Genomic DNA, 24,810 nt, shown 5'->3' with positions numbered 1-24,810 from the left:
TTTTTTCTCGGTTGCAGTAAAATGTTGATTCATCTTCTTTGACATCCAAGGGGAATGACCAAGACTCAGACCAAAACAAATCACTCTGAACAAAATTTAGAATTGTTGTAATCGCCTTTAGTGAACATTATTTTACGAGATTAGACATGGCACTCCAGGAATAAATAGCAGTCTCATTAAAAGAATCCAATAAATCAAAGTGTTTGTATGCTATTTTTGTCACTTTACAGTCTACACGAGTTAAATAAACTGTAGTGGAAATTAATTTAATTGTTGTCTTTTTTATTTACAGATGCATAGTTGATAAACACTTCAAGAGATGAAATCATTGTAACGGAAAAAAAGGAGGTAAAATAACCCTCAATATTGTGTTAAAATGAAACCTTGCACTCCTACATCATAATCTTAACTGTGATCCTCCGAAAAGACCGCCAACCATGTTATTGAGAGAATGTCATTTTTATTGACTGATCCCGGAGCTGAAGTGAGTTTAGCATCCCTGATTTAAGGTAGTGTTTCTAAAACAGAGGGGCGCCACCAAGGGGGTTCGAGGCTCCATCAAGGGGGCCACACGTTTGACTTCAGGCAACCTTTTGTTTTAAACTTTCCCAGAACAAAGTGCAATTCCACCTCCATTACAATAGGGCTAAGTGGCATTCTCATTGGCAGTGTTGTTTAAATTTGGCCTCCGCGTGGTTCATTTTGCTCCGAATATAAGAAATGAGTATGAGTAGACCCTTAAATGACGCCATGGAAAAAAAATTAACCCAGATGAGGTGATAAACTAAAGTCTCCTACCGAAAGCTAAGACGAGGAAGTTTGATGAAGCATACGTAGCATTTCACTGCGACCGCGTTGGGACACAAAGAGCGGAGTGCCTGCTATAATAAAAATGTAGGCAGCGGACAGCACAAAACCAAATTAATTAATCTGTCACTTTAAAACATTACAACTCTATCACCGTGATAAGGCATAGATTTGGCAGAATTATGTGATCACTAAAAAGAAAAATCTTTGGGGGGGCGCGAGAGGATTTCTTCTTCTGAGGGGGGGGCTTGACAGAAATCAATTGAGGACCACTGCTTAAAGGCAATATGGTTCCACTCACGTGTGGTGTGTCTTTCTTACCCGCAACATTTGCTACTAAAAACAATGTTTTTCCTCCTCAGTGATCTGAAATTATGGGTTAGCATTTGGAATAAAAAATTCTAAATTAAAGAATAGCACCTGGGTGTGTTTGCAGAAGTTTTAAGAAGCTTAGCGATTTTCTGTAATACATATGAAATATAACAGTGAAGGTCACAAATTCAAGTAAACACTTTTATTTGGGAAAAAAAAAAAGGCATGTAGAATTTTTTTTTGTATCAATAAATAATATCCGCTTACTTTTTTGTCCCTTTTCACTTTACATGAGTTTCTATGAGTTCAATAAACAAGTGCAGGGGTGTCAAACTTATTGTAGTTGAGAGCAACACAACACTGAACTCTACACATAATGATGGGCGTGTTCACGTTTTTACAAAATACATCTTAATACAGTTGTGGTAGAGAACGAGACTGAGGAATTCCTCCCTACTGATATTCTCCCTACCAATGAATCCAAGCTGTATTTGAGGCTCTAAAATCAAAAACCTGACATCAGAGATTCCGTTTATATGCGCATATATAATTGTTGTGTCACCAATAGTACATGGTGGGCAGTGCATGGGGGGGGGAGGGGCGGGAGGATTATACTACAACAACGTGGGCACAGAATTGACCATAAAAGAGGAATTAATTTTGGCCTTTTCATTTTTTAAAATATTTTTTGCAATACACCATGATTGGAGGAAATAAAGTCTTCAACATTACCCAGAAAGAGATAAGAAAATCTTCAAGTGGTTTGAAGACAAAATTGATATAGTGTGTCTCTGCTTAATGTTCTTTAGCAAGCTCTTATGATAACAAATAAGGGTGTACACTTTTACTTCTATTACTTTTATTATGGGGCTATTTTTGAGCAGATTTAGGGGGTCAGCTTCAATGGGAGTAAAAGAGGAATTTGTAAAGGCTTACTTTCAGGGTAACGTGCTACTTTTGGGTGTCAGTAAGATATGGGGTAACGGAATTACTTGTTAAATGAAGTTATTAGAAACAGTAACTCATTTTTTTCCAGGAACGCATCCAACACTGGCGACGGATAACTCCAGGCTGAGTATCAACAGCGGGGACCCTGAGGCAAAATGTTGAAGTGATAATTGAAAACATTTCAGTGTTTTTGGCATTTTATCGGTTCTGAACAAATGGAGATTTGTCCAAATGATGACAATCGATTGGATAATATTTTGCCCACTCAAGATAGGGAAAGCAGGGCCTACTCGGACGCATAATATTTCAGTAGTTTATCGTCTGAGGGTTTGAGGATCTTTTTCTCAGTCATGTTGACGATCCAGCCCGGCGCCAGCCCGAAAAAGATCTGCCTCCTGTCTTTGCGGCAAGCGAGCATTTCGTACAGTTCGTCTCGGGTAATATCGGGCAGCGTGTAGCCGTACTTGAGGGCCAGGGCCTGGCGTGCGCGTTGCACCTCCTCCGGATCGGCCAGGTAGCCCCTATTGTTGGGGTCGACGTAGTAGGGCAGCAGGTTTTCCCCGGGGAGCATGCGCCGAGGGATGGGCTGCCCGCGCTGGAAGAACGGGACGGGTTTGATGAGGATATCCAGGCTGATTGGGTCGTAGAAGGAGCAACTCAGTACGCCGCCGTTCCGTTCCACGGCGGCAATCGCCTTTTCCGACGCACGCTGTACCTCGATGTTCACTTTGGCCGAGAACAACTCGGCGCCCTGGAAACCAAGAATGAAGCGTAAGGGTTGACATGAGCTGGCTGCCTCCAAAATGATACAGTGTTTTCCGCACTACGGGGCGCACCCCTTTTGTTATAAATTTTTAAGGCTGCAACGAAGAATCAATAAAAGCAATCAAAAGCGATAATATCTCATGGATTAATCGTGTTGCACCACTAAGCACGTTATCAATACAAATAAGTGCATTAGTGGTCGTTGTGAAAATGTAGTACCACTTTGGTCAGACAGAAGGCGCCACAAGACCGTTTCTATGAAAGTTTCTTCCTTTTAATTGAACATTGCATCATTACAAACAAAATTGGAATTAAACTGTCAATCACTACAAACTTAACAAGAGAATAGAAAGTGCAGCAGAAATACAGTGGAAAATATGCAATTAATGAAATATGTAAAGTAAAATTAACAATGATGACATGTTTATCTCGACAGGGGGTAGTATTTTAAGCATATTGTATGCAATTTGCACATTGGGAATGTTGAACATGAATGAACAAATGGAAACTTTTATTTCGAACATTAAAATAAAAACAGGACTAAAAACAATAAGTCAACAACAAAATAATGTCACATAACATGTTCGAAAAGGGGTAGTCAGAAGCAGATGCTTATTTTCCCTATCCCTTTATCTTCCATATTAAATACATTTTACAAATCCTCCTTTCCTCTTATGTCTAATATAACAAAATCTCATGGATATACTTATTACATAGGTCAGATATCTATAATTATAATAATTACAATAATCACATATTTTATACACTAATCTTCGTAATACCCATCCCTCAACGTCATAATGCGCCTAGTTACCAAATGTCACTGCGGCACGAATGATAATAACAACAATAAAAATAAACATAATATTTATAATAACAGTTCTGATATAATAATAGCAACAAAAACAACAAGTCAACCATAGTTTTAAACGCAGTATTTCCAATCTCCCTCATATCCCATTTTCTTCATCCCTGTATTTTGCCAGTAATGCTTTTTTGTATTTAAATTTGAACACATAAATAGTTGGACATTGTTTGATCTCATCTTGTAAATTATTCCAAAGTTTTACTCCACACACAGACACACACACATACTTTTCCTGGTTGTTCTCACCTTTGGGATTTTGAATTCTAAGATTCAACCCAAAAACTAATTTGTTGACAACAGTTTAAAAAGGGGGTTTACATTTTGGATATTCTTGGGAGGAAAAGACTTTTGCTACACATTAAAGTTTAATTTATTCCACTTCTTTCATTTTGAAAAAAATAATTTTACAGATAAAAAGACCAAAATCCAGCACTACTTTAGTGTAAACTCTGTGCTCATAATTGCCCTACTGATTTCTTTGTTTCTGTATAAGCCGCGCCCCCTCCCCATGTGATGCCTACAATTAGCTACTGATGAAACAACCACGTACCTCGTCTACTAGCTGCACGCCAAAGTCCCTCTTAAGTGGCTGCACAGTGACACCTCGCCCGTTGACCAACTGCGTCAGGTCAATAGGCCTGTTAGTATCCACGCGGCCCAAGTCAATGAGGTACTGAAGACGCTTTAGGGACAGTGGCTGGTATTGATGACGCCGGCTGCATCGGTGAAAAAGCAGACATGACAGTGAAAACACATGTCAAGTCAAGTCAAGTCAAATTTATTTATATAGCCCTTAATCACAAAAATGTCTCAAAGGACTGCACAGGATTACAGTTACAAAATTACACAATTACCTGATCTCAAACTAGCAAACCAGCATGGGGGCAAGGAAAAACTCAAAAACCTCAGTGTGAGGAGAAAAGAGAAACCTTGAGAAAGGACCTCACATGTGGTAATCCCCCTTCCAGGATTGAACAGGGTGAATTACAATTAGCATTACTGTACACAGAATGGTAAACACTAGGTAAGATGTTGAAAATGTCCGGAAAGAGCATGACATCAACGACGACGCCAGCTGGTAAATGCAGGGCATTAAAACGATTTAAGTTTGAAGATGCTGCATTATAACTAGTATAAGACAGACTACTTACACAGTGAATCATAGACAAAACTGAGGGATAATTCCAGGGTAATGGGGTTCTATGTAACAGCCACAGCTATGTTTATCACATTAGACTGAGGGATTTTGTAGAAAAGACGCTTCCCTACTTACGAACGAGACAGGTTCCGGACGATCGTTCGTAAGTTGAAGTTGTTTGTAAGTTGCTTCAGTGCTATATTTCGTATGGAATGTAGGTCTAAGGTTTATATAAGAATGTTTAAGGTTTGTATAAGTAAACTGTATTGTTTTGTACTGATAAATAAAGATTTCATAAAAGAATATGCCCTATAAATGTACCAAAACTTCAAAAGTTAGGGACAATTAAGCCTGGATCCGTGATTGAAGGAGGAAGAAGGCGGCGGTAGGGGGGCGGCAGTCCTAAGTTGAAGTCAGAAGTTTAAACGTAGTGCGGTTGTGAAACCGCAAAATACTGCGGCTTTTTTCAAGGTTTTGTAGTAAGTGATGGAGTTTTGGGCAACCACAATTGTTACTGTTCGAGTTTTAAAAGCGCCGACCAATCAGAGGCAAGTTTTAATAATGGCACAAGCCAATAAACGCGATTGAAGGTTTGCAAGCACCACACTATGCCACACCCAGCGTGTGAGCTCATTGAGTGTCATGCGAACTCCGTAAACATAGTCCCAGAGTCAGCAAACGAGGAATACACGCTAGGAATACGCTGGCAACCCAAGGGGGCGTCAGCCTGCAAAAGTTTGGGAACCATTACTTTACAAGGATCGAAAATGTTTACGTGATTTTAATTAATTTATTTATTTGCCTGTCCCTAAAAACGGACAGCAATTTATTCACGGGTTTATGTCTCTGATGACCAAGCACTGTATTAATCCGTAGCAGGTTCAATGAAATATGTATTTATCATTGTACTCATTTTATTTTTACTTGCCACATAATTAAATCAACTTAATGCCAAATTTAAGAAACAAATAATGACAACACGGATATCCAAATAATCAATTCAATACTCAGTAAGCCTGGGTAGCTCAGTTGGTAGAGCATCAGACTTTTAATCAGAGGGTTCAAGTCCCTGTTCAGGCGACCTTGTTGATAAAAATAAAGTTGTCCGAGGCTTCACTCGAATCAGATCTTTCTTAAAGATCCATTTACCAAATACGTTGGTAAAAGCCATATCCCGATATTGGTTGGGCACCAAGATAAATAGTACCAGAAATTACTGATGTTCAGTTTTTACAGCGTCTGACCTAAAGCATGTCAACCCCTGCATTTACCAGCTGGCAGGGATGGGAAGCTGCGTCGTGGCTGTCATAGACTTTCTGGACTAGTTTACAGGCTGGGGGTGTCGTTGCTGTCCTGCACTTTCCGGACATCTTCAACATCTTACCTAGTGTTAACTATTCTGTGTACAGTAATGCTAATTGTGATTCACCCTGGTCAATCCTGGAAGGGGGATTACCACATGTGAGGTCCTTTCTCAAGGTTTCTCTTTTTTCCTCACACTGAGATTTTGAGTTGCTCCTTGCCCGCATGTTGGTTTAAGATCAGGTAATTGTGCAATTGTGTACCGTATTTTCCGCCCTATAAGGCGCACCTAAAAGTCTTGAAGCTGACCATGTACCTTATAATACAGTGCGCCTTATATATGGCTCAATATTAAGTCGCAAGGTCTTGCAACTTACGCAACAGCCGCCGACTCGATTTTCCCCCGAACGTGGAGTAGTCCGCGGTGTATGCTGGGATTTATATACCGGCGTTTCATTGGCTAACCAATGTGTCAATCATCAGTCAAATCGATCGCTATTGGCTGAAGTTATTCGGAGCCTCGGATTGGCTAGAGGGCCAAAACAAACCCTGCAATTGGCCGAAAAAGATGTGTCAATCATCCGTTAAATCGATCGCTATTGGCTGAAGTTATTCGGAGCCTCGGATAGGCTAGAGGGCCAAAACAAACCCTGCAATTGGCTGAAAATGATGACTGAATAGCAAGCTTGTTAAAGTACGCCATAAAGAAACATGTTTCATTAGTCTGTATTTGTAAACATTTTACTCTCCTGGATTTACTACACTCACGGTTGTAAGAAGACCATGATTGCGTATCATTATTGAACGTGAGAACTTGGGTGAGCTATGCGGCTTTATATTTTCCCAGTATCTTGTTTTAGAACGATCTTGATGTTGCTGTGATGAATTCAGTGAATTAAACTCAATTCCAAGTGTTTATTGTCATATGCACAGTAAAGTTGCGAGCGGAAAAGAAAATAGAAACTAAGGAATGGTTGGCATTTCTTGAATCCCAAGACTTTAACCTTCTGAATGATATTTGAAATGACGCATTTAAGTGACATCGTACGGACACCGCATCCACACGCGTCTACGACACGTATTTGGTTCTTTGCAAGCTTTGGGAATGTTAAGGGGGTAATCAGTTGGACTGAATCATCTGACTATTTTGTCGACGTTCCCATTGTAGCGCCTTATCTATGGAAGATATAGGGCCAAAAACTATTTTTTGGGGGTGCGCCCCATAGTGCGGAAAATACGGTAATTGTAATCCTTTGCAGTCCTTTTGAGACATTTTAGTGATTAAGGGCTATATAAATAAATGTGACTTGACTTGACTGACGCGTCAACTATAAAAACTAGTCGTTAGTTGCAGCTATTTAATGAAAAGTGACACACGTGTTGCAACCGATGACGTAATCTACAATGTTAGCAAGGTTTATTGTGTGTCCTGTTAATTGTCATGAATGTACCTGTGCCCTTCATTATAGCCATATTTCGGAATGGCCAAATAGAACGGTGTTTGCCCCCCTTCGAAGCCAAGTCGAGGCCGTGTCCCTCTTTGCCGTTCTCCCTTGTGTCCTCGTCCACTCTTGTTGCCACCATGCTGACCTCGGCCCCGACGTTTTTCCTTGAAAACAAAAACAAACAAGACAAAAAATATGATATTCGAGTAGGTGAAACAATCGGCATTAGCCTAGCAAGAAAGCCTACGTCATTGCAACCGTGCTAACTGGTTGACTTTCAATAATTACGGTTAGCATTAGCCGGGCTATTGCTTTACCGTATATTATAATAAATATAAGTATCTTACGTTCTTCCTGGCCCCTGGTTCGGGTCTGAGATTACCCAAAGTTATGCGCGGCAGGTTTCTCAAAGCTTCGAAAGCTTTGCCGCCGGTTTTTGGGGGGAAAGACATGATTGCTGTCAAAGTCGACCTTCAGATCATTTGGCTAGCCAAGCTAGCTTAGCTTGCAGCCAGGTTCTTCTTCATTAAATTTAATGGCGGTTGGCACCATCATTTTGGCGCATTACTGCCCCCTATCATTGCCGATTTTCGGTATCCCCTACCCTCGGGAAACTTTTTGACTCAAAGAGCCATAATAACATAATTATTTTGATTTTATTTTTTTGAGAGAGAGCCACACCATATATTTTAAGACAAAATTTGAAAAAAATGTGACGTCTGATGATTTGAAATTATCCAATAATAATGCTTGTGTCCCATTGCAATATAAATACAGTAATCCCTCGGTTATCGCGGTTAATGGAGACCGAAACCACCCGCGAAAAGTGAAAATCCGCCAAGTAGCAACACGCCTTCAAAAATGCTTAAAAAAAAAAAAAATATATATATATATATATATATATATATATATATATATATATATATATATATATATATATATATATATATATATATAATTTAATTATTATTTTTTAGACCCGCGAAGCTCTGAACCCGCGAACGTGGAACCGCGAAGTAGCAAGGTCCCACTGTATACTGTATCTCCCGCAGTCACTTAAGAGTGTTGAGGCGCATTTTGACCATGATTTCTGTCCTGGAAAATGTTTTTAAAACATGGTTACCACCAAAGTTATTTTGTCAAAACATCACAAAATTCCAACCTATTTATCTGCGGTGCCAGGCGAGGAAAAGGAGTGTGCACGCTATGTGTATAGCTCCGCCTATTCCTACCACTCACCCAATCAACTTGCTCTGGGTGCTTAGCTGGAGTTTTAGGGTGTTTACAGTTTGTTCTGTGGGTTTTCATCATAAAGTGTTTTGACGGTGGACCTAAATTGTTCAATGATAGATAGATAGATAGATAGATAGATAGATAGATAGATAGATAGATAGATAGATAGATAGATAGATAGATAGATAGATAGATAGATAGATAGATAGATAGATAGATAGATAGATAGATAGATAGATAGATAGATAGATAGATAGATACTTTATTCATCCCCGAAGGGAAATTCACATTTCCAGCAGCATCCCTGAGCTGATAACAATACAATAATAAAGCAAAAAGAATACAATATACAAATACCCAGTGTGACGTGCAAATGCCCACTGTAGCGTGTTATATAGAATAACTAAATAGTGCTACACAGAATATATATTGCAGTAAGATTCGGTAACATTGCATATTAGGTGGTGTGGTTTACTGTGGGCTTTTACTCTGCCGGGTAGAGTTAAAGAGCCTCATGGCATGAGGAAGAAAAGATCTCTTCAGTCTTCAATGAGCTTTCATAGAAAGGATTCCTTAGCAACGTACAGTCAAAACAGGGTCTGTTTGGTTGACACCTCAACTGTAAATTCTAGTTGAGACTGTGCCCTATATATACTGGACCAAAATATTTCCCCGAGTGTCTCCCTGGCTTCTATGTAATAAAGTAGCAAAGGATTGCACATGATTAGTTTTATCTCCGAGCCTCATGTGCTCATGAAAAGAGCCCTATATGGCTCGCGAGCCATAGGTTCCCGACCCCTGCCCTACTCTGTATTAAAAGGCCCGTACCCCTTAAAAATGGTCAAATTAACCACTAATGAGGCCCACAATTCGAGTGTAACAATCCGTACTGTGACATTTCCCTTATTAATCCTTCTACAAGCCATTTCTTCATCTTCTCCCACTAAATTTTGTACCTCCTACTTTCTACTACCAGTGTTGGCGCATCACTAAAATGTAGTTAGTTACAGTTACTTGTTCCTTCATTTAAATAAGTAATTGCGTCACCCACCAGATTACTGAACCCCAAAAGTAGCGCGTTACTCTGAAAGTAACCATCTAGTTACAAATTACTATATGTACTCACATTGAAGCTTCAAAATGGCTTCATAATAAAAGAAAGAGAAGAAAACGTTTACACCGACCTGTGGAAGGGGTGAACCTGTCATATTTCTTGAGAGCCTGCAAACTAACACAGCCGAGATACTCCATATCCATCTTGTATTTTGTCTTTAAACCACTCAAAGATTTCCCTCTCTATCTATGGGTAAGGCCCAAGACTTTTTTTTCCTTGCATGGAGTATTGCAAAAATAATTTTACAAATAAAAAGACCAAAACTCAGCAGTATTTTGGTGTAAACTCACAATTGCCCTACTGATTTCTTTGTTCCTGTATAAGCCACGCCCCCTCCCCATGTCATGCCTACAATTTGCTACTGATGAAACAGCCAAATATATATCCATAGTCGCTAACCCCCTGATCTCAGTATTTGATTTTATAGTTGTAAATCTGTCTTAGATTTGATTATATACATCAGGGAGAATATCAGAATACCAGTGGGGAGAAATTCAGTGGTCTCACACTCTGTGTTTGAGATGCAGCAGCGTAACTGTATTCAGTTGTATTTTGTAGGTAGATATAAACACTCACGATTTTTTTTATTTGTGCGCAAAGTCCATCTTTACCAAGGCTTTGATGCTAGGCCCTTAGCTTGGCCTTAGGTCCTTAGCAAGGCTTTGATGCTAGGTCCTTAGCTTGGCCTTAGGTCCTTAGCTTGGCCTTTTGATTTTTGCATTCCGGAAATGGAATAAGAGCTTGCTCTGTCCACTCCACGCATCGGCCTGGTATTGCAGTACCTCCGGGAGCGGTGCATTCGCAATGATCGCAACAAGGCTTTAGGGCTAGGACCTTAGCTTAGCCTTTTGGCTGAGAGTAAGTGTCCCGGCTCCTAGGCTTTGTAGCATATAATGAACTGACCGATAACGGATAATGGATAATGAATAACGAAGATAGATCAATAACCCTTAAAAACCTCAAAACCCCCATCCTCCTTTCTTTCCTCGAGAAAATTTCCATTAGTCTGTTGTACAAATTCTCAGTGGGTTTCAGTTCCATCAAGAAGATCTTATCTATCGCCATCGAAGCTAATGCTGAGAGTCGAGCTTCTGCTATCGTCTTACTGGCATATGTTTTTATTCGATATAGGGCTGAAAAAGTCCATTCGACAGGATCAGTGGAAAAGCGTTCTATAAATGCAGACCATTTACCATTTTTTCATGTTTTCATTGTGATATTTCCACTACGACCCCCTAGAAAATCCTAGTCTGTAAAACCAGTGACTTTTCCCCAGGCCAACAAGCAGGAACTGGCTACACCATTTGCAACTGATTAGCTAAACCAACAGCCATAATGTGACTTATTTCATGCCTCAGGGCCTGCAGAGCTGATTGTGAAGGCCGTAGCCGTTCAATAGTTATTGAGGGTTGGGTCGATTCCGACGTTGAAGGCCTAGGTGTGAAATGCACAGACCGCCACAGCTGTATTTCAACTTTCAAACAAAAGAAAGCTAGGATAATGATTATGTTGACTTAAGCAACACCCTTAATCAAAAAAATGAACATTTGACCCAGAGGTCCCAGACAGTTGTTCGACTATTATTTGAATGGTCTTGAAGTTGCACAATACGGTAGCTTCTCTTTCCATATTTGGACATATCCACGAACGTCAACCAACTTGGTGAAGCGTTTTGGAACGTTACACTTCCTGTCCTAAGGGGTTAGCGATTAAAAATTATGTTGTTTTTAGTTAAAAACATTTTCTTGAGACCGTCACTTTTGAGGATATTTTGTAAAAGTCACACGTAGCGCGCGTTTATATTTCACTTTGACTTGTTTGTTTTGATTTAATTGCGTTTAATGTGGTCATAACTACGCAAATCACCTCCATTGTCGTTTAGAATTGGTAGGTCCCGAGGGTTGTCCTACGCCAAGATGACAAGTAAGGAAGTGAAGGGCGGTGGTTGCGAGCGCTGTTGAGCTAAACTGACATCCATTTTTTTCTTACTCAGGTAAGTTTTACATTTATTTGAAAACATTTGAATATCTACAAATCCCTAATTTTTAATACACGTTAAATGAGAAATTAGGTGTATTTTGGTTATGACGCGAGGCTTTTATGTTTTAAACGTGACGATTAGCCACCTAGCCGTGGTTAGCTCATGGAAACTATCGCCATTTGGTTTGTTTGGACAACACGATCGAATCTAACCACATATTATACCGAGTTAAATTTCATTAAATGCATTAATATAGAACGTGAGAGTTTTCAAAGTTTTATTTTCATGGCGTTTGTGTTGCCCCGGGTCCAAAGCGTATGACGTACACCTTCGTTTTGTCTTTTTCCTGTTTTCGACTAATGACGCGTGAGCAAGGAGATAATTGTTCATTTCTCGTACCCGACAAATGTGTATTATGACATTCGTGATAAGTTTATGATTTTGTCTAATTTTAGCTAAATATGTAGGTTATTCCGATCTCTACATTGTATCCTGATCAATATTAAGTTGAGGATTTGTCAAAATAGAATATTCTTTGTCACTGACAGGGTTGGGTAGGGTTACTTTAACTGGATTACTTTCAATTACTTTTGGATTACTCCAATACCAAATATGCTAATAAAAGACAAAATAAATTAAATGTGAATAAAATGACTACATCTTGTGCAGGCTTGGGGAGTAACGGAATACATGGAACGGCAAAAATGATGTTGGCAAGCTGTTTGGATTTATTTTCATTTCGTTTCTGTCGCATTTTATGTTAGTTTTGCCGGAGATCAAAGCCAGGAGAGAAAGCTTACCACGTGTTTAGAGTCATAATTTTATTCATATTTAGTTTCTTTTGTCTTTTATTAGCATATTTTGTAATGGAGTAATCCAAAAGTAATTGAAAGAGATAGATAGATAGATAGATAGATACTTTATTCATCCCCAGAGGGAAATTCTCATTTCCAGCAGCATCCCTGAGCTGAGAACAATACAATAACAAAGTAAAAAGAATACAATATACAAATGCCCAGTGTGACGTGCAAATGCCCACTGTAGCGTGTTATATAGAATATCTAAATAGTGCTACACAGAATACATATTGCAATAAAATTCGGTAATATGCAATGTATGTGGTGTGGTTTAATGTGGGCTTTTACTCTGCCGGGTAGAGTTAAAGAGCCTCATGGCATGAGGAAGAAAAGATCTCTTCAGTCTGTCCGTAGTACAAGACAGTGACAGCAGTCTGTCGCTGAAACTGCTCTTCTGTCTGGAGATAATGCTGTGTAGTGGATGCGATGGATTGTCCATGATTGACCGCAGCTTTTCCAGTGCCCGAAAGTAATCCAGTTAAAGTAACCCTACCCAACCCTGGTCGCTGATAACGTCAAAAACCTTGTTTGCAGCAAAATTAGACATGCTTCTTTAAGTAATAGCTAATAGAAGACGTAATAAAGATTTAAAAAGAGAAGACGAGATGAAAGAATGTCAGGATAAATATGCAAAAATATTATAGTATAAACAAGGAAGTGGTTGGATATTGGCCTAAGTTGTAAGTGCAATTCATTTCGTAACAGTGCAATGAAAAATAGTGCAAGGTAACAATAGTTGAAGTAAAGTAGTGCTTTGGAAGAATAGTGCAAGACAAAGTAGTGCAATAACTTTTAGTAGCAAAACAATTTGTTAACACAACCAGCAAGAACACATTTAAGTTGCACGCTTGTTTAGGGTTGTGCTAGTCCTGACGAAAAAATGTTCTTAGTCTTGTTTTAGGGAACCTGTAGCGTCTACACTACCTTTTGTGCATATGATTACCATAATTAACATTTTAGATAAATACATCACACGTAAACAAACACAGATGGAAAGGTTAGCTGTGGCATGGTGTATTTTGATAGCGGTAGTGTTTAATCCCAATGAGTTTTCTGTTAATGTTTGCAACAGTTTAGTTTTTTGGGGAAATCTAAAGATTTTTAGTTTCACAGTTAATAATGCTATTGCATCAGTTGAGCCTTTTCTCACATTTCCAACAGTCTCACATAGGACAGTGAAGATACAGGCAAAGTTATTTATAGAGCACATGTACAAAATGTAGTCCTAGAAGTTATACTCTTAAAGTTACATGATTTAGATTGATGGATACTTTATTCATCCCTGTAGGGAAATTCACACTTCCAGCAGTATGTTTGTGTTAAAAAATAAAATGAATGACATAAAATACAAAAATACCCATTATGTTTAGTGTGTTAATAAAGGGCTTTTAAATAGTGTTACGAAAAATACACAATGTAATAAAAATAGGGTAATATGCAAATGTGGGGTTGAAGTTCAATGTGGGCTTTTACTCCCCCGGGTGGAGTTAAAGATGGATTTAATCAAATAACAAACTGATCAGATGATGTATAGAGCTGCAAACGGAAGCTTACCAGCAAACTTTCAATGCTACTTCCAGAGAAAACAGTTTAGAAATGACACATCTCAGCTAAATTTAATACAAAAAAGGCTGTAAGAAATATCTCTGTACTCTGGTGTGCTCAAAACAAATCCTAAACTAAAAAACCCTATATTGTATATCATCTGTTGCTCTCTTGCACTACCTTATGTAACCTATTGTGCTGAGGTATGGGGAAACGCCTATCCCACAACCTATTTTGGATTGTCAAGGGGATGGCACCCAGATAAGCTCTGGCTTTTTTCCCGTTAGCCCTTTTTTCCTCCCTCCGTTTCGTCACTTGTCTATCAAAGTTGTTGATTTTTAATTCATTGTAACCTTTTTTTGAGGATCAGTGGAAACAATAAAATGCCAATCAATCAAAACATTTATTTTACATAGTTCCGAAAGGTCGCATATGCTTTTGAACCAGAGAAGTGTGGTTGAAATATAATACATGGAAGGAAAAATACATCAAAAAACGCTCTTGTAGTTAAATAAAGGAAGAAAAACATGTTAAAAATGAGTCTTGCCTGGGCCTGTTGTGGCCCATGGCACATACTTTCCCATTCTTCCGCAAGTCTCGGAATGTTAAATGTCTACCTTGGAGATGTGGCCTCATAAGGGCATCCATGCTCACATCGTTAACTTGCCGCTGTCATGAGGCAGCGATCTAGAAAGATGGGTAACACTTCCATTTATAGCTCAGCCGGTGGATGCTGCTCAGGACAGAATGACTCGGTGACGCCGCTTTTCGCCATGTCAACATACCAAGTGGGAGACTTTGCTGTCTATTTGGACTGCAACAACTGACTTTTAATAGTTAGGTCATCGACTATTAAAACAAGTAGTGAAATAATCAGATTATTATTATTTTTTACTTAAATTTATCATGAAGTTAATTTAAGAAAAATGCAAAAATACATCTTTTATTGAACACACTACAGATTCGTATAAAAATCTAAACTCAATTACGCACAGTGCGTGTCCTAAATCCACAAATAAACCTTATGACAGAAATAATTGAGAAGCATTGCCGTAAACCAAAAAGAGGCACATTAGCAGTAATACAACAGTAAATAAAACAAATATGTCAAATTTTATGACATACTTTCAGTGGGCAACCACAAAGTCTGTAGCAAAAGTACTGTATTTTCTGCACTATAAGGCGCACCGGGTTAAAAAAATATTTTTTTGTCATATATTTTCCATACATAACGGGCATTGAACTATAAGGCGCTACAGTGGGTATTTAAAAAAAAAAGTCAGATAGTTCAGTCAAACTTATTAACCCCTAACATTCCGACAGCTCGCAAATACGTGCCTCAGACACGTACGGTCTGTACGATGTCACCAATCAATCAAATGCGTCATTCCACATATCATTAGGAAGTTTAAACTCCTCAGATTCAAGAAATGCCAACCATTTCTTAGTTTCTATTTTAATTTTGTCCGGCAACTGTGTGGACAGCAAAGTAAGAATTTCGTTGTGAAGGGAAACATGGTTCTTAACTGTGCATATGACAATTAACACTTTGAATTTAATTGAATTTAAAAATAGACTCATCACGGAACGATCAAGATCAGTCTGAAACAAGATACCGGGAAACTATAAAGCCGGGGTAGCTCACCAAAGTCGTCTTGCAGCCATCACATTCAAAATAAATACGCAACCATGGTCCTCTTACATCCGTAAGTGTAGTAAATCCAACCGTGTAAAATATTTACATACTCCAAAACACGCAATAATGCTGACAAATAAAATGAAAAATCCGCTGAGAAGCATCTGCATCAATGGACGTTGCTTGTTGCTAGCTGTCTGTTTAGCCCCATAATTCCTATTTACAAATAGACGAGTAAAGAATGTTTTCTCCAGGCCGTAGATTCTCATCTTTTTCGGCCAGTTGCAGGCTTTGTTTTACCCCACTTAAGCCTATGCGAGCCTGTAAATGCTAAAAAGACCCGCTTCCTTTACCTCCGAATAACTTTAGCTAATAGTGACCAATTTAAATGACAATTGACACATTGGTTCGGAAATGAAACGCCGGTATATATATCCCAGCATACACAGCGGACTACTTCGCCTACGGGGGAAAATCGAGTCGGCGGCTGGTTGCCTTAGTTGCAAGACCTTGCGACTCACTATTGATACATGTATAAGGCGCACTTTATTATAAGGCGCATGGTCAGCTTTTGAAAAAAATAAAGGGTTTTAGGTGCCCCTTATAGTGCGGAAAATACGGTACTTAACAATTCTCAACAGTTTGAAATCAGTTTTTAATGACTTACGTTTGTTCTTTGGACTGCATGCATTTCATTTCATATACATTTGAAAGGGACAGTCCGGCATAATGATCAAGGTCCCTTTTTTATAGCGAAATTTACGCGTGTAAAATGTACAATGCACGTCATCAAATTGTCTTTTCTTTTATGTTACTCACTGAGACAACTCAGACTCTGTTTGGTCCAACCATCCTCTTTAAATATTCGTGTTTCACTAATTTACTGCCATGATGGATTGGTCTGCTTTGCAATCTTTTCCAGGCTAAAATGCTCCCAACGTTCAAAGTTTTGGTACGTGTAGTCGATGTTAATGCCGCCATTTTGTATGTTTTTTACCGCTGCTGAAATAGACACTATATGCCATTGTGCATGTGTGATTCTCAGCTGGGATTATATTTATGTAGAGATGCTTCTCTCTTTTGGAAAAAATGTGTCTAGCGACAGTAGTCGACATCGAAATCCATGATTGACTATGTCTATAAAGTGTAATGATTAGTTAATGATTTATTAACTGATTTGTTTTTGTATTTAAGGCACAAAGTTAAAAAAAAGCATCAAAATGTCAAGCAAAAGGGCAAAGAAGACCACCAAGAAGCGCCCCCAGCGCGCCACCTCCAATGTCTTTGCCATGTTCGACCAGTCTCAGATCCAGGAGTTCAAGGAGGCCTTTAACATGATTGACCAGAATCGTGACGGCTTTGTGGACAAGGAGGATCTCCATGACATGCTCGCCTCACTCGGTACATTTTTCTTGTGCTCTATGTCCACATGTCAAACTCGCGGTGTAAAACCTCTAACTTGGTTTGGCTCTGCGGCCGAATTCTGTTCTTAAGGAGGCTGGATCAGTAAAATTATGTCAACTCCCAATTATTATTTTTTTTTCAGTCGAATTAGATGATGAGCAGTCTTATTTCAACTTATGAAAAACGGTAGATACGAACAAAAAATTCGCGATGTGGAAAAATATCCGGTCATTGCTGTCAGATTTTGTATTGTGCACCTTCTTCCGAGTACAGTACTGCAGTGCTTCTTTCCGCCGCTACCAGCGTGTGGCGCTGTGAGAGCTCACCCAGCATCCACTGGCTTCCTCTTCCTGTCACAGTCCCAGTTCGTGTGTGAACAGACTGTAGTGTATCTCCAGCGCGCTAAGAATTTTGACATTTTTATTGTTCAATATCTCGTGCATCCATTCTGTATGGTTGGTGTAATTGGGCGAGCCGTTTCATTTGAAATGAAAGTGGAATAAGAAAGATGCGGTTGAGAAAATGATTGGATCGCTTTTTTTCGTCCACTTTCTACCACGGAGCAGAAAGTCGCCTAACTCTTGAAGCTCATCTTCCAAAAGTAAGATAAATTTATCTTTATAGAGCATTTTATTTTATGAAATGTTTATTTTCAGTACATAACAATACAGGTTACTTATACAAGCCTTTAACATACTCATGTAAACCTTAACCATTCAAAATATAGCACCAGCCAATCAACTTTGGGGATGAGCAGCAGTGTTTCTCATACAAATTTGTGAGACTGTGGTGGGTGGACAGTCTAGTGGAGTTTGTGTAGAAATTTCGCTTAAAAGTAAATGATTGATGATTCATTACCATATTATTAATCTTTGATGACGTTGTCTGCTACCAGTGACAGAGACCATTCGGATTTGAGCTGATACTTGCCAACCGAAAACAAGATTATTATTTTGTTATGTATGTTTTTTCCTGTGCAGAAAAGGTACAACTTAAGGTGATCAAAAACCTGCTGACAAAAAGTAATTGAGAGAAAAACCCGGTCTGGCCCGAACGTTATGATTGACAATTTACGCCCGACCCGGGCTGAAATTCGAGTCAGCTCAGACTTGACTTTAAGATATTACCTCTAAAAAGGATTAAAATATGGTAGTGTATACAAAATGACTTGGGTTTTGTATTTGCTGGTTCTCAAACTGGGAAGACTTTGAAAACCGGTTCAGCGGTTGTTTTTTAGTCTGCCGGCCGCCGGATGTATCAGTCTATGTGCCGTCTCGTGACGCAAATGCGTGCGCTTCGCAGGAAAGAACCCCAATGACGACTACCTGGAGGCCATGATGAACGAAGCTCCTGGGCCCATCAACTTCACCATGTTCCTCACCATGTTTGGAGAGAAGCTCAACGGCACCGACCCAGAGGATGTCATCAGGAACGCCTTTGCCTGCTTCGACGAAGAGGGAACAGGTACATAAGGGGGGAAAAACGAAACTATATACTTGCGTATTTGAGGAATGATTGATCAATTGATAATCATCGCTGGCACAATGCGCAACCATGTATGCAACGGGATTCAAACCCTGGCGGTGAGGGCGTCGACACTTTTCCACTAGATCTCCAGTGGTACAGGTGAAATATCACTCTGTTTACTCGCTGTGCCAGAAACACTGATTTGCACAGTGCATTCTGATAATTAAACCAGGGGGTTTGCAACCTTTTTCAGACTTAAAAGCGACCTTTTATTTTATTTTTTTACTAATTAGCGCTAAGAGCATTCGGTTTGATATTCATTTGTAAAATAACTTATCATGTCATTACTATGTTGTTAATGTGTTATTACCAAGTTCATTAGTGGAGGTAAGCTTAATACCAGTGTCTGAAACTCATGACAAAAAGTTACCGGTCACCAGGGCAGACAACTCTGAAAAGTTGCCTGCCCCATTTTTAACAACTTGAAACACAAGAAGACGACTAAGTGCTAAAAACCTGTTGTTGCAAAGTATTAAGGATTGATACTCAGAATATATAACAGAACAACACTTTAAAATTAAGTTTATAATAAATCTACTTATAACATTCATTGCATGTATATGACATCACTTTTTTCCATCTGCCATCAGTATGTACCTTTATTTACTCAACTTCATTCATGCAATGTTTGCGTTGCGTCGTCTGCTACAAGCCACGTGAGCTCCTCGTTCCACGATGCTTTTAACGTACCTTTACGTTTTGTAGCGTTATCAATTTTGTTAGCTTCTTTTGAATATCTCTTTTGGGTCTGAGGTTTTGGCTTGATTCCTAACCACTTTACCATTTTTTCTTGTGTTCTCTGTGCGTCTACTTTGGAAAATGATATGCAAATGCACGGCCTTATAAGGCTCGGGAAAGTCCGGAAGCACGAAGTTATTCGATACAGGCTTCTGATTGGCTGCAGAGTATGCAAATTGCCAAACGAACTGAAATTTCCAAACCGAACGAAGATTTCGAAATCAGAATAAAGCAAATGTTTGATTTGGAAAAAAAATGAGAAAAAAAAACGACCCTGGTGCTTGCGGGTATGCAACCCCTGGGTTAAGCAGTCTCTCCACTTAAATGCTATATATCATGGGTTAGCCAAACCGGCTCTCCAGACCAAAGCTAATTCTTTAGCACATTTTATTTCACTCTGTGACGTTTGATGATTTGATTAAAATCTACGAGATAATAATACGCCATTGTGACGTTAACGACTTAAAATTTGTCTCCCGCAGTTACTTGAGGCTCATTTCGACTCATTTTTGTCCTAGATAATGGTTTCAAAATGAGGTGTGAGCAAAGTTCTTTTGTAAATCACAAAATACTGCAAACAAGGATTTTACTTTCGGTGCAGACGACGCGAGGCAAGGGGGAGGAGTGCGCACCGGTCTGTATAGCTCCGCCCATTTCTACCGCTCACCCAATCAAATTGCGCTGGGTGCTTTGCTGCAGTTGTGGGTTTTTTACAGTTTGTTATGTGGGTTTTCATCATAAAGTATCTCAATGATTAACATAGATTGTTTATTGAGCTTCCATATAAGGTTGTTTTTGTTTTTTTACAGCCTTTTGCAGTCTTTTACGATTTGCAGCCAAATCGGGGTCTGGTGCTGTGACCTTGACTGTAAACTGTAGTCAAGACTGCACCCTATGTATACTTGACTGAACCCTCTTTGTGTCCAGTGATTTCTCGGCTTTGCACCTGCTTGGTACAGCTCTGCATTTAATAACTCGGTAAATAATGATGTGAGTTGTATTTGATCTCCGAGTCAGATAGATGGAAAGAAGGATACTTTATTCATCCCCATAGGGAAATTCACACTTCCGGCAGTATCCTGATAGATAGAATAATGAAATAAAAGATATAGAATACAAAAATACTCAATACAACGTGTTTATAAAGAGCATTTAAATAGTGTTACGGAAAATACACACTGTAATAAAAATAGGGTAATATGCAAATGTGGGGGTGGGGTTTAATGTGGGCTTTTACTCCCCCGGGTGGCGTTAAAGAGCCTCATGGCATGAGGAAGAAATGATCTCCTCAGTCTGTCTGACAAGATGTACTCTACTACACCCATAAAATGCATAAAAAGCCCAACTCTAGCTTCAATTTCATGTGGCTTATAGTTCAGTGCGCCTCGTGTATGAAAAATAAATGACAAAAGACTTTTGAAGGTTTGAAGGTTACGCTCCATAGTGTGGAAAATAACAGTAATTGTCGGATGTGGTCACTCTAGGGTTCCTCCCAGAAGACTACCTCCGGGAGCTGCTCACGACTATGGGCGACCGCTTCACGGACGACGAGGTGGACGAGCTGTTTCGCGAGGCGCCCATCGACAAGAAGAGCAACTTCAACTACGTGGAGTTCACGCGTATCCTCAAGCACGGCGCCAAGGATAAGGACGATTAAAGCCAAGACAAAGCCAGCAGAATCGTTTTCCTCCCTCGTCAGCCATGACTGCTGTATGGCCAATCTAAATTCTTTCTGTAATAAATCATTTTGTAAAGCACACCAAAGCAATAATTCTCTGCTGTGTTGAACGTGTGCCATTGGGATATAAGGTGTCTTGTTTTTCCATTTGCATTTTATAATAGAAACGTTTTAATAAAGCCCTATATGTTGCATTGTCTTGGCCAAGTACTTCCACTCTAGGGCAACTTCCCCCAAAAATGTTTTTTTTTTTTTTCAGGGTTTAATTAAATCTAATGTTTTTGAGATGAAGTGTTTGAGGGAATATGTTAGGAGTGACAAGATTGGATAGATTGAGAAATGAAATTGTGAGAGACAGAACTGGGGTAGTAGTGGAACTGAGCAAGCGTATGGATATGAGAGTACTCTGTTGGTTTGGACACATGGAGAGGATGGATGAGGAGCAAATGTTAAAGAGGATCTACAGAGCAGAAGTAAATGGAAGGAGACCAAGAGGAAGGCCGCTATTGACGTGGATGGAGGATGTTATGAGTACACTGAAGGAAAGAGGTTTGAATATAGTGGAAGCCAGAGCTCTTGTTGGTGACCGGAATGAGTGTAGAGGTGTTGCAAAAGCATAGTGAGATGTTTGGACGCGTTCTAAAGGATGGGCAGGGCACCCGTATGATGCGGCAGGGGTAAACCAGTGAAAGCTGTCGGGCCCTGTTGTTGAACAGAAGACTGTCTTGTGTCACCCTGACTCGAGCGGCATGTCCGCTTTCTTGTGTCCCGTCTCATCTGGAGGGACGAAAGCATGACAAACTTGGGTGCCGAGGTGCCTAACTTGTTCAGGTGTTGGGCATTTGGGTTGGCCATGGTCATTTTTTTTTTGTGTTTTTTGCTACTTTTTTTCCTTTTTTTCTTTCCCCTCTCGAGGGATATGACCAGGGTTGGTGGATAGATGGATCTTATCACTTGCTGTCATTTCTTGAAAAGCCTTTCAAATGTCATGTTTACAAACAATTGTGACGTTATGAGATACGACCTGGGTTGGAGGTAAGCTCAAGCTTAAAAAAATCCAGCCGAGCTCACGGGTTTTAAAGCCCGACCGAGCCTGACCAATTAACTGGATTTGGGGGACCAAGACAGGGAAAAAAAACATTTTGATTTTATTTTATAGGGCAAGGGTGGGATTCTAGCTTTTATATGGTTTTGAGTTCTGTGAATCAATACATGAGTTTCTTTCCGATACATGGTGTTCTTCGCAGAGGATAAGTAGAGTTGTGGTCAAAAGTTTACATACACTAGCGAAGAACATAATGTCATGGCTCTCTAGACTTTCGAGTTATTTCTTCAACTTTGATTTTTCTCTGATAGTGATTGGAACAGAGTTCTTTGTCACAAAAAACATGAGTTTTGTTTTCTTGATTACTTTTTTATGGGTTGAAGGAAAAGGTGATCAAATCTGCTGGGTCAAAAATATATACTGTACATACAGCAACACGAATTAGCAATTTTGGTGACCTAGAAGGTTGTGTCCGTGAAATGAGCTTCATAGCATGGCCTCTTAACTTTTTGTGAAAAATTATGAGTGATTATAGCTGGTGACTTGTCTGAATCCATTAAAATAAGGCTCATTGGACGTAAACGCCCACAAACGCTACAATGGGAAAGTCAAAGGAGCACAGTGTGGATCGGAAAAAGCGAATCATTAACTCGAACAAGTCAGGAAAGTCACTTGAAGCCATTTCAAAGCAGCTGCATGTCCCAAGAGTATCAGTGCAAACATTTGTTTGTATGTATAAAGTGCATGTCACTGTTTTGTCACTGACACGATCAGGAAGAAAACCCAAGCTATCACCTGTTGCTGAGAAAACATTGGTCAGGAGGGTGAAGATTTAACCCAGAATCACCAAAAAGCAGATCTGCCAAGGACTAGAAGCTTCTGGAACACACGTGTCAGTGTCCACAGTCAAGCGTGTTTTCCATCTCCATGGACTGAGGCTGCCGTGCAAGAAGAAAGCCCTTGCTCCAAAAGCGGCACCTTAAGGCTTGACTGAAGTATGCTGCTGATCACAGGGACAAAGATAAGACCTTCTAAAGGAAAGTTCTGTGGTCACACGAAACAAAAATTTGAGCTAATTGGCCACAATGCCCAGCAATATATTTGGAGGAGATAAGAAGAGGCCTTTAACCCCAAGTACAACATGCCTACTGTCAAGCACGGTGGTGGTAATATGCTGTGGGGCTGTTTTGCTGCCAATGGAACTGGTGCTTTGCAGAGAGTAAATGGGATAATGAAGAAGGAGGATTACCTTCAAATTCTTCAAGATAACAAAGTCATCAGCCCGAAGATTGGGTCTTGGGTGCAGGTGGGTGTTCCAACAGGACAATGACCCTAAACCACATGTGTCAAACAGGCGGCCGCGAGCCAGATCAGGCCCGCTATGGGATTGAATCCGGCCCGCGAGACAACACTCAGAGAAGCGCAAGAAAAAAACAAGCTGCAGGTTGAAATATGTCAACTTGATGTTGCCAAAGCCAGGTTCCTCTCACAAAGACACTGTACTTGTATTTATTTCTCTCTCCCTCTCTCTCTCTTTCTTTTCCACCCCTTTTCTCCCACTCTCTGTCTTTGTCTCTTTCACTCTCTGTGTCTCTCTTTTTCTCTTCCATTGTTGCTCTTTGTCTCTTTCTCTCTCTGTGTCTTTTTAACTTCATTTGCTCTAACTTCTTTTTTTCCTTTTCTCTCTTTTCTCTTTCTCTCTTCCTACCCTTTGCGCTTTCTTTTCTCTTTTCTCTCCTCCTGTCTTTCTATTTCTCTTTGGATTTCTTTCTTCCTCTCCCTTTCTTTTCCCCCTCTTTCACAACTTTTTATCTTTTGTTTCTCACGCTCTTTCCCTCTCTCTTTTCTTTCTTTGTCCTGCCCTCTCTCCTTTTCCCTCCCACTTTCTCTTATGTGTCTTTATCTCTCTTTTTCTTTCTCTTTAATCTACTAGTCCGGCCCCCGACAGAACGTTTGTTCTATCGTGTGGCCCCCGAGTTCAAATGAGTTTGACACACGTCAAAAGTGGTAATGAAATGGTTAAATCGGGCTAGAATTAAGGTTTTAGCATGTCCTGACTTAAACCCCATTGGACAATGCTGAAGAAACAAGTCCATGTCCGTCAAATGTAACTGAACTGCACCAATTCTGTTAAGAGGAGTGGTCTAAGATTCAACCAGAAGCTTGCCAGAAGCCTGTGGATGGCTACCAAAAGCGCCTAATTGAAGTGAAAATGGCCAAGGGACATGTTACCAAATTTTGAATTTTTGAATGTTTTTTGTGACAAAGAAATTTCTGTTCCGATCACTATCAGAGAAAAATCAGAGTTGTTGAAATAACTGGAAACTCGAGAGAGCCATTACATTATGTTCTCCACAAGTGTACATGTGGTTAGCATTGTTGTTTTTTTTAGCACTGAGTTTAATTTGTTTCTGATAAATGCTGTTCTTCGCCTAAGAATTATTTATAATGCTAGTTGGCAGCACGG

The 24,810-nt window shown here is 39.7% G+C and overlaps 2 protein-coding genes and 1 pseudogene across 2 annotated transcripts; 2 read left to right on the top strand and 1 right to left on the bottom strand.

Annotated features, from left to right (window-relative positions):
- Window positions 1-222: 222 nt before the first annotated feature.
- Window positions 223-8,149, bottom strand: mrpl15 (mitochondrial ribosomal protein L15). The gene is made up of 4 exons (XM_088322730.1): window positions 7,933-8,149; window positions 7,592-7,749; window positions 4,251-4,416; window positions 223-2,818 (listed from the first exon to the last, which is right to left on the bottom strand). Exons 1-4 carry the CDS (start codon window positions 8,035-8,037, stop codon window positions 2,354-2,356), a joined length of 894 nt encoding a protein of 297 aa, XP_088178856.1. The 5' UTR covers window positions 8,038-8,149; the 3' UTR covers window positions 223-2,353.
- A 2,451-nt stretch (window positions 8,150-10,600) lies between these two features.
- Window positions 10,601-10,736, top strand: LOC148348485 (U2 spliceosomal RNA; annotated as a pseudogene).
- Window positions 10,737-11,765: 1,029 nt separating this feature from the next.
- On the top strand, window positions 11,766-21,492 carry LOC148348484 (myosin regulatory light chain 2, smooth muscle minor isoform). The gene is made up of 4 exons (XM_088322046.1): window positions 11,766-11,925; window positions 17,146-17,352; window positions 18,658-18,819; window positions 21,105-21,492. Exons 2-4 carry the CDS (start codon window positions 17,172-17,174, stop codon window positions 21,275-21,277), a joined length of 516 nt encoding a protein of 171 aa, XP_088178172.1. The 5' UTR covers window positions 11,766-11,925; window positions 17,146-17,171; the 3' UTR covers window positions 21,278-21,492.
- The last annotated feature ends 3,318 nt before the right edge of the window (window positions 21,493-24,810 follow it).

Source organism: Urocampus carinirostris, chromosome 18 (assembly GCF_059441175.1).
Source record: "Urocampus carinirostris isolate Australia breed hairy pipefish chromosome 18, RoL_Ucar_1.0, whole genome shotgun sequence".
Lineage (NCBI taxonomy): Eukaryota > Metazoa > Chordata > Actinopteri > Syngnathiformes > Syngnathidae > Urocampus > Urocampus carinirostris.
This window is presented reverse-complemented; position numbering and strand designations above follow the sequence as displayed.

What these genes read in the sequence shown, in the direction of transcription:
- mrpl15 (XM_088322730.1), bottom strand. Translation starts at nt 8,037, where the DNA reads ATGTCTTTCCCCCCAAAAACCGGCGGCAAAGCTTTCGAAGCTTTGAGA. An exon ending in AACCAGGGGCCAGGAAGAAC is followed by an intron (nt 7,750 to 7,932) that starts GTAAGATACTTA and finishes TTTGTTTTCAAG; the next exon opens with GAAAAACGTCGGGGCCGAGG. An exon ending in GCGTGCAGCTAGTAGACGAG is followed by an intron (nt 2,819 to 4,250) that starts GTACGTGGTTGT and finishes CTTGGTTTCCAG; the next exon opens with GGCGCCGAGTTGTTCTCGGC.
- LOC148348484 (XM_088322046.1), top strand. Translation starts at nt 17,172, where the DNA reads ATGTCAAGCAAAAGGGCAAAGAAGACCACCAAGAAGCGCCCCCAGCGC. An exon ending in TGACATGCTCGCCTCACTCG is followed by an intron (nt 17,353 to 18,657) that starts GTACATTTTTCT and finishes TGCGCTTCGCAG; the next exon opens with GAAAGAACCCCAATGACGAC. An exon ending in CTTCGACGAAGAGGGAACAG is followed by an intron (nt 18,820 to 21,104) that starts GTACATAAGGGG and finishes TGGTCACTCTAG; the next exon opens with GGTTCCTCCCAGAAGACTAC.